Genomic DNA, 9,479 nt, shown 5'->3' on the forward strand with positions numbered 1-9,479 from the left:
ATGTAGCTTTATTATTACTATTTTTTCGTTTCAAAGGCAACTCTTTTTTAAGTGACGTTTTGACGTTTTAGTATTTTAGTATTTATTAGTATTTTTTGGCTACCCTGTCTAATACAAAATCTAAGCAACTACATTCCATCAGTTTTAACAAACCGAATGATAGAATGGCGCGTTGTTTGTCGGAAGCTTTAATAAAATATCAAAACGCCGAGGAGGCCAAAATCTTAAGCATTGCGGATGAATTGGACGAGCCTAGCAAATCACTAGTGCGCGAATTGTATGAACCGCTTGTAAGTATAAAAATAAATGAGACACATTACTGGAGACGAAATTCTCTACTATTTGTTAATTGCAGAAAATAACAAGCGAGGATTTGTCTCGCGAATACAGTGATTCCGATAAAAGACAATTATGTTTACGCACTAAGGTTCGTGTTAATATGACACTCTTCAACTGTGTATGGGATGCAAAGCGACGCTTGGAAAAAAAAGGACGCCTTGAAAACCGCTCGCAGCGTTTCATCAATGCGATGCTAGTGAAGGCAGTGGCCAAGAAAATGGTATTGCCCTACACCGAAGAGGAGATAGAATATTGTAATTATATAAGACGTTGCCAACTGAAAAAGGAGAACAATCGTAGACTTAATCGATGGAATTTGGAATCTTCGCAAGAGAACGTACTCGATTGCAGCCATCTGAGTCCATCTCTGATGCCTGCGCAAATAGCCAATGAATCGCATCCCAACAGCCAGCAACAATCAGTAGAACTGCAATTGAAATTGCCAGCTACTTTGGAATCACAAAACACCGAATCAACGCTAGGGATTTTAACAAATGGTCCGGAAATGTGGGTTATTGAAGAGTCCCCAGCACCGGAAAATAAATCAGCTTCGGAGATCGTGGAGAGTTTAAGTATGCCAGATCTTGGAGCAGAGACAGATTGGGCCCACGCTGCTGCACAAATCAATACAGAATCCATGACCATTGGCACTCTGGAGTTCGATTTGCCAACTGATAGCCAACCCATCATCTCAAGTTCCGAGAATTACGACAACTTCAATACCCAGGTTCCGGCCACATCCACCCAAACTCAGCCTCAGCCTCAGCAACAGCCTCAATCTCAATGTACTGAACCATTTCTGTAAATTTATTACGATAAGTTAACAAAATTTGATGAAGTTTCCAAAAATCTTAAGAGATATTTATTTTTAAACATTCCCAGGAATATGTTATTGTACGTTTTGAGTATAAAAATGTCCTTAAAACGTCATACATTATATAATATACATATATATTTATTTATTTATTTTAATGCCTTATCCTAGTTAAAATCGCGCCTTGTCTTAAATGTTCTCTATTCTATTTACCAATTGTTGTACAGTAAAAACTTATGCATAAATATATATAAATGTGTGTTACGAAATTAAAATATATATCCTTGCAGTGGATTAATAGTTGTTCTTAGTTTTGGGCCATAAAAATTGTCAATTATTATTATTTTTATTTTATGCTTATGATATGAACATATTTTTGTTACACAACAAATATATTTACACTTACGATATATACAAAATTGTGTTACCGGTTCTATTGGGAGTTAGGGGCAGCCCAAAACGGAATTGCCGGCATTATTATTTCAGGAGCAGTACAAGGATCTGTAGTGGACTTCGACATGCCGAAGGATAACTTATTCGTCAACGGAATTATATACAAAGATTTACATTAACACAACATAAATACAATTAAGCCTAATAGTCGCAATTGCTGGATATCAACTGTACAGGTTGCAATTGATCTAGCAGTCCCGTTGCCGGGACCAGCTACGGTTATGGGAAGTGGTCAAAGATGAACTGTTCCATGAACAGTGATTCCGTATGCTAGTTGGATGAGTTTTCGCCCAGCTCGCTCACAGAGATGTGCATTTTCTCGTCCCCGCTGTCCTCGTCATCGTCCTCCTCCTCCTCCGTTAGCTCCTCATCGTCCTCTTCGGTCAATTCCCCATCTTCCATTTCATCGTCTTCGCCAAAACTATCAGTGGACGCACCGCCAACCACATCGTCACCGCCTAATGTGGGCAGCTGGACAATCGTGGCACCGCCTGGCGCTGCCGTCACAGTTGAGCCCGCAACTGTTGCCGCCACACTGGAGGCGCCGCTGCCATTTGCCGGTGCACCGCTCGTTGGCAACTCAATGGTTACAATGCCGCTCACGGTGTTAATACTTTTGGGTGCATTCATTTTCGGTTCCTGCTTGATGTTCAATTCGATGAGATCGACGCCCGAACGCGTCTTGAAGTGCGTCTTGATGTGCTTGGACAGGTGATCGCTGCGCATGAACTTCTTGTTACACTCGCGGCACTGGAAACGCTTTTCGCCCGTGTGCGTGCGCCGGTGTCGCTGCAGTTCATCCGAGCGCGTAAAGCGCTTGCCACAAAATACCCAGGAGCAAACGAATGGACGCTCGCCCGTATGCCAGCGCAAATGGGCGCGCAGATGTGACGTTTTGCCGTAGACCTTGCTGCAGCCAGGTATGTGACAGATGTGCTGCCGCTTGCGATCCGAATGCTTCTCGCCGTCGGTGCAGTTGGGACAGGTACAGGCGACGCGCTTCAGCCGTGGCTTGATCTCCGGCACCATGCTCTCGCCCACATTGATGTTCACATTGACACTGGTCGCCGACGTCGCAGACGACTGCAATGCTTGCTTCATCAGCTTGGTACGCGCCGGCGTTGTCACTGCCACTACCTGGCCGGCCGAGCTCATGGTTATTTGTGTGCTAGTGCTCGTGCTGCCAATGCTGGACATGGTCAGCTTGGGCGTGTTGCGTATTGTTGCTGGCGTCGCTGGTGGTGGCAAGGCAGTAATCTGTATGGAGGCTGGTATGCTTACGGCGGGCAGACAGTTGCTATTGCTTCCATCAGAATGCTGCTGTTGTTGTTGCTGTTGCTGTGGTGACTGTGGCATTATGAATTTAATTTGTTGTTGCTGCTGTTGTTGTTGCTGCTGCTGTTGTTGCTGCTGCTGCTGCTGCTGTGCTGTTGTGGGCGTTGCATTTGAAATGGTCGTGACACTGCAGGTATCTGGCGGCTCCTGCTTAATGTTTGTGATCAATTGGGTGGGACTCTGTGGCTCCTGCTTGGGTAGCATGGTCAGCGCGGGAGCTGCCGCATTTGTGCTCTGCACGTTCTGCGCCTGATTTCCGATTGCTGTCGTCGTCTGCATGGGCATGGGCAGCTGTGTGAGCACCTGTTGGAAATTGGCCGCCAGATTTGCTGGCAACTGATTCGCCTGTATAATTTGCACCTGCCCCAGGCCGGGTATGTTCTGTATGGGCAATGCCTGCAGATTACTCGACTGCAACTGCATTGCAGCGGCAGCTTGGCTGGCCCGCAGTTGCTGCAACTGTTGCAGCTGCTGTGCTGGTATCACTGTCAGCTGTTGTCCCTGTGCATTCGTAATTGTTATCGGTTGATTCGCTGGCAATTGTCCGCCCGCTTCATTGATGGCATTCAGTAGCTGTTGTTGTTGCTGTTGGTGCTGTTGCTGCAGTGCAACTGCTGCTGCAGCCGCCTGTTGCTGTTGCGTTTGTTGTTGCTGTTGCAGCTGTTGCGCCTGTTGTTGATGTTGCTGTTGCTGCTGCTGCTGTTGTTGTTGCTGCTGAAGCTGAGCTTGTGGCTGAATAAACTGCTGATGCTGCTGCGGATTTTGTATGTGTATAATATTCGCATTCGGAGGCAACTGGGAATAGTTGAGCGCATTCAGTGGTGCCAGTTGTACCTGAATGTGACAAAAACATAATAATATTTAGCCTGATTATTTTTATTAAAGATTTTGTTTGATGCTCACCTGCTGTATTTGTCCATTGGGCGTGACAATCTGTGCAATTTGCGCAAACTGTGGTATAATTTGCATTTGTGCAGCCGCCTGTTGCATGGAGGCAGGCAACGCTTGAATGGATTGCGTGAGATTGGACAGCGTGGGTTGGGTGGCTGCCGTTGCTGGCGCTGCTGCTGCCTGCACTGGCACATGAACAGTCTGGTAGATTGTCTGACCGTTGGCCGTTTGAACAGGTATCTGCACAGCAACGGTTTGCTGCAGCGTTGGTGCCGCCGGCGCTGGCTGTGGAAATTGCAGCAATTGTGGTGCAGAGCCAGGCGCTGCTGTGCGCAGTTGAATATTTTGCAGCGATTGACCATTCTCCAGTTTAATTGTCGTTGGTGTGGCGCCCAGAAGGTTCGTTATGTTGCCCAGAAGCCCATTTGCGGCAGCCACAGAGGCGGGTATTTGTATGTTGGTGCCGGGAATCGTGATGGTTTGTGGTGTTGCCGTTGCTGATGACGCAGCTGACGCCTGATTATGCTGTTGCTGCTGTGACTGTTGTTGTTGCTGCTGCTGCTGCTGGGCTTGTAGAGCGGGCGTAGCGGACTGTTGGGGCTGCTGCTGCTGCTGTTGTTGTTGTTGCAGCTGTTGCTGCAACTGCGGCTGCTGTTGCTGCTGAACAATGTTTGCCAACGGTATTTGTATGTTGGTTCCGGGTATCGTAAACAGCTGTGTCTGGGTGGGATCGTGTGCTTGCAGCGCCTGCGGCGCCCGCACTATTTGACCATTTGGCGTTATAAACGCCTGCTGGCCATTTATGTTCACTGCTTGGGCCGTGGCCAGCTGTGCATTCAGATTGGGTATAAAGATAGCCTCCTGGCCGTCAATATTCACGGTTTGCATGCCCATTGGTTGAACGATTTGAAACATGTTTTGGGGCAGACCAGAGACTGTGGTTGCACCCCCAGCCTGCTGCAGCTGTGCTGCTTGCATGAATTGCGACGGCATCTGATGTATATTTATTATCTGTTGCATTTGTGGTGCGGGCGTGCCTGTGGTCGCATTGCCAACACCGACTGCACCCGCACTGGTTGCTACCTTTGTGGAGGCAGCGGGCGTGGCAGCGGCCGCTTGTCCATTATTATTGTTATTGACCACATTGGCAACGGTTGCGTTAGCGTTTTTATATTGCAGCATTATTGTTTATTGGCTGCTTTACGAATATAGTTATATTTTTAACGTTTTGTGGCCTTTAGCTGCGGAGGCCAGCACAAGTGCATTGGCTATTAAACTTGGACATGTCCATTTTTTCTTGCACGGGGTAGGACTTTTCAGACGACAAGTTCTTTACTTTACACACAATAAAATAGGGACACACATACACAGAAACACATGGGGACGTTATTTACACTGCATTTTGTGAATTTTGCTTGGATTAGAAGCTAATTATACAATAATTAAATTAATTTTTAATTTTGTTTTGACAAACATAAACGCGAAAGAGAGATGAACCGAAAATATCGTCGATGCTATCGATAATTTATGAAAAATCGACGATTAGCTATCGATTATACCCAGTTTATTATAATTATAATTAATACTTATTAATTTTATTTGTACAGGAACAATATAATTTCTAAAAGTCTTTTTTTGTTTTTCAAATAGCAAATAGTCTTTAAGCTAAGCTAAATTTTTCGCACTAAGCATATTGTTGCACTATCCATTATCGTTGCTTAGTTCCGTCTCTAGTTTTCAAGCTTAAACTTATCGATATGCCTTAGCTTCTTATCGTTAGTAATGCATATCTGCGATTACATACACTCCAAGCATACCGATAAGCCATAAAAGGTGGCGATATGGGCAAAGACAACAGCTAAATTAATAGTTTTTAATATCACTCAAATAACGTACAAAACATGGAGGTGGATCAACACACTTTGGCCGATGTGGTGTTCGTGATAGAAAGCAGTGCTATTAATGGAGCCTACTTGAACGAACTGAAAACGAACTACATTTTGCCCACACTGGAACACTTTACACAGGGGTCCATTGATGAACGCGAATTTCTGATTGCCGAACGCTATGCGACCCTCTACGGCATTGTCACATATCGCACCGCCTCGAATCTCCTGGAGCCAGTGTGTACCACATACGGCCCATTTGTGCAGCCCCAGAAGGTGATTGAGACAATTGAACGTCTGCCGCTGGTCGGTGGCGGCATGGAATCGCATGCCCACATGGCCGAGGGATTTGCTGCTGCCCATGGATGTTTCGACGAGATCAGCGAACAGCGCCACATTATGGAGCAGGGCAATATACAGCGCCACTGCATATTGATATGCAACAGTCCGCCTTACCAGATGTCCGTCAATGAATCCTGGAAGTACAAGGGAAAGTCGTGTGAACAGCTGGCGGCCTTATTCAATGAGCGTAAAATCAATTTATCCATCATTGCGCCGCGAAAAATGCCAGTGCTGTTCAAGCTGTTCATAAAGGCCGACGGCGACCAGCCTATAACGACCAAAAACTATGCCAAGAACATTCGGCACTTGGTGCTGCTGAAGGGCTACAGCCTAAAGGAGCGTGCGCCCAGTCCCAACAGCATGTCCGTGGGTGGCTCGGCTGCAGCTCAACATCAAATGGGAGCTCCACAGGCACAGCAAACAGCAGTGCAGGTGATGAACAATAATCCGAATGGCCAACAGCCAGGTCAGGTGCTGAACATGCCAATGGACACAACGCCTGCACAGCAGCAGCAACCGGGTGGTGGACCACAGCAGCAGCAAGTGATGACCATGAATGCGATGCAGCAGCAACAGCAACAGCAACAACAACAGTCCCAACAACAGCCTGGTGTCATGACGCCACAGCAGCAGCAGCAACTGATGCAACAACAGCAACAACAATTTGTTCCCAATCAAATGCAAAATGCAAACTTCCAGACAAACGTTGTACCAGGTCAAAATCGCTGGCTGTATCCCAATCAGCCCGGACAGCGTCCTGCCTTCATGCAAACCCCGGGCAACAATATGCCGTTGCAGCAAGCCCAGAATCCCAATTCGGCCTTGATTTCCCGTATAAATGCGCCACCTAATCAAACGGTCAACTCATTGCAGCAGCAACAGCTGCAACAGCAACAGCAGCAGCAGCAACAACAACGATTGCAAATGATAAACCATCAGCAATTCAATCAGCTGCAGCAGCAACTGGCGCAGCAACAACAACAGCAGCAGCAGCAACAACAGCAGCAGCAACAACAACAACAACAGCAGCAGCAACAGCATCCACAACAGCAGGTGAATCCTAATGCCAATACCAATATGTTGCCAACTGTTGGTAGTGCTGCTAATGTTCCAGCACTGCAGCAGCAGTCAGCGCCACAGCAGCAGCAACTACAACAGCAACAACAGCAGCAGCAGCAGCAACAGCAGCAGCAACAACAACAACAGCAGCAGCAGCAACAACAGCAGCAGCAACAGCCACAAGAGCAATCATCGTTACGTGAAAAAATCTGGACCGGCGTCCTCGAATGGGCGGAGAAGGCCAAAAACGATCAGCAAAAGATTCCTCATTCGCTGCAGTGCACCGTTTGCACTAACATTAAGGATGGCGAGCCTGAGATCAAAGCGGACAATTGGCCGCCCAAGCTACTTATGCAGCTAATGCCAAAGCATCTTGTGGGCAACATTGGAGGTCAGTTTCTCAAGGACTCCAAAATGGTGGTATTTCGTCCAGCGCCAGGCGAGGCTCTCGACGCTTTGGCCAAAATGATGACCACCGGTTATGCTGGCTGCGTTCACTTTTCGGCGCTGCCCAATACGCCCGCCTGCGACATCAAAGTGCTCATCCTGCTATATACGGCCGATCGCAATGCGTTCCTTGGCTTCATACCTAACAATCAGACCATGTTCGTGGAGCGCCTGCGCAAGGTGATACAGCAGAAGCAGTCGCACGGTAATATGCAGCAGCAGCAACAAATGCCGCCGCAGCAGCAAATGCAGCAAATGATGCAGCAGCAGGGCAAATCGCCTATGGAACTGCAACAGCAGCAACAACAGCAACAGCAGCAGCAACAACAAATGCAGCAGGACAATTCGCAGCAGCAACAGCCACATTACAATCAATATGCACAGCTCAATATGCAAATGGGCGGCGCGCCTGGGGGCAATGGAGGTGGCGGCATGCCCATGCAGCCCCAGATGCAAATGAACATGATGCAGCAGCAGCAACAACAGCAGCAGCGCATGCCATTGGGTGTGCCTGTAGCGAATCCCAACCTGCAACAGCAACTGCAACAACAGGTGCCGCAACAGCAACAGCAGCGCATGGTACGTCCTATGCTTGGCAACAACAATCCGGGACTACGGCAGCTACTACAGCATCAAACGCCCGGAAATCAATTTCGTCCCCAAATGGGCGGACAGCCAAATCAGATGGGCGCCGGCGGGCCCATGGTTGGCAATCGCAACTTTGACGATGGCAGCTATGATTTTATGTAAAATTTTAATATGTTCTAGTATATATACATAGATATACATTGTCGTTCAGTATCAGTATCAGTCTACCCCTTCTCCTCAACAAAACTTGTTTGTATATTGTCAAGTCTGTCTCTCCCTCTGGAGCTCTTCTCTCTAAAGACATTGTGTAATCAAAGACTCATATCGACGCATATACATATATCTATTTAATATAAATGATTTTATTTTAGTACGTGCCCATTCAAATACAACTGTATTAAATGCGTCTAAAGCAAATTGGTTTAAAATTCTAAATAGATGAGGTATATTCCGATGGGAATTTGAATGTATGCTTGCCGGTGGATCGCACCGATGGCAGTAGCCCGGCATTAGGTATTATGTTCCAGGACAGCGACAGAGTAACGTTCTTGTTATCCTTTAGACCGTTGCCATCGTCCCAGAAGTAATATTTGGTGTTCATGTTCTTGAAGTCGAGCACTGCATTATCGCCACGAAGAATGATTTTGTCCCAAAGTACAACCTGATTGAGTTGATTCGTTGCTGTTTCATATTCGGCCGTTAAATACAAAAACAATTGCTTCACATTCCAATTAAATATATTTGTTAGATTCGTCTCCAAATCGAACGTAACATATCCAAGATCGTGCTTCTGCCTAGATGCACCGTAATCGGGTACGTTTTTCACTAGCACTCGAACCGTTTTTATATTCGCATCAGTTCTATAATCCAAAAAAACTGTGGATATAAAACAGCAAAACGTTAAGCCGGCTAAAACGCTTAAAGTATAGGCAACCGTTGCATTTCCTCTAGTTAAAACCGTATGCATTTTGTTAAGTTTATTCAAGCAATGCAAGTGGACACGTAGTTTGCGTATGGAAAAGTATTTATGTATGTACGTGTAAGTATCGTTCATCTATCGCCGGGACTGGCGATTACAATCGATAACATCAAACAATTGAACAGCATACTTGAAAATAGTGATAAACGATAGTGATTCACGATAAACTCTAAAACGAACGATACAATTGCTTTCATTTTTATATTACCTGAATTTATTTGTATTTTGACAACTTCGATAAGTTGCTAAAGCTCGTTTATTTTTAAAAAATATATGAGAGCAGTATGCTGTTTATATCAATCAATATTACAGAAAAAATAAAAAAAAAAAAAAAAAAAAATAGAAA

The 9,479-nt window shown here is 46.0% G+C and overlaps 4 protein-coding genes across 4 annotated transcripts; 2 read left to right on the forward strand and 2 right to left on the reverse strand.

Moving 5' to 3' along the window:
- Positions 1-79: 79 nt before the first annotated feature.
- cav (caravaggio) lies at positions 80-1,447 on the forward strand. The gene is made up of 2 exons (XM_018111740.3): positions 80-290; positions 356-1,447. The coding sequence occupies exons 1-2, from the start codon at positions 165-167 to the stop codon at positions 1,142-1,144; spliced, it is 915 nt and encodes a 304-aa protein (XP_017967229.1). The 5' UTR covers positions 80-164; the 3' UTR covers positions 1,145-1,447.
- Positions 1,282-5,345, reverse strand: Spps (Sp1-like factor for pairing sensitive-silencing). Its single transcript, XM_089263599.1, has 2 exons — positions 3,845-5,345; positions 1,282-3,775 (listed from the first exon to the last, which is right to left on the reverse strand). The coding sequence occupies exons 1-2, from the start codon at positions 5,012-5,014 to the stop codon at positions 1,877-1,879; spliced, it is 3,069 nt and encodes a 1,022-aa protein (XP_089119725.1). The 5' UTR covers positions 5,015-5,345; the 3' UTR covers positions 1,282-1,876.
- A 268-nt stretch (positions 5,346-5,613) lies between these two features.
- Positions 5,614-9,161, forward strand: LOC108659023 (mediator of RNA polymerase II transcription subunit 25). The gene has a single exon (XM_089259424.1). It carries the CDS (start codon positions 5,734-5,736, stop codon positions 8,314-8,316), a length of 2,583 nt encoding a protein of 860 aa, XP_089115550.1. The 5' UTR covers positions 5,614-5,733; the 3' UTR covers positions 8,317-9,161.
- On the reverse strand, positions 8,497-9,225 carry Spase22-23 (Signal peptidase complex subunit Spase22-23). The gene has a single exon (XM_018111741.3). It carries the CDS (start codon positions 9,206-9,208, stop codon positions 8,585-8,587), a length of 624 nt encoding a protein of 207 aa, XP_017967230.2. The 5' UTR covers positions 9,209-9,225; the 3' UTR covers positions 8,497-8,584.
- Positions 9,226-9,479: the final 254 nt, after the last annotated feature.

Source organism: Drosophila navojoa, chromosome 2 (genome assembly GCF_054131105.1).
Source record: "Drosophila navojoa isolate 15081-1374.11 chromosome 2, UAZ_NAV_1.0, whole genome shotgun sequence".
NCBI lineage: Eukaryota > Metazoa > Arthropoda > Insecta > Diptera > Drosophilidae > Drosophila > Drosophila navojoa.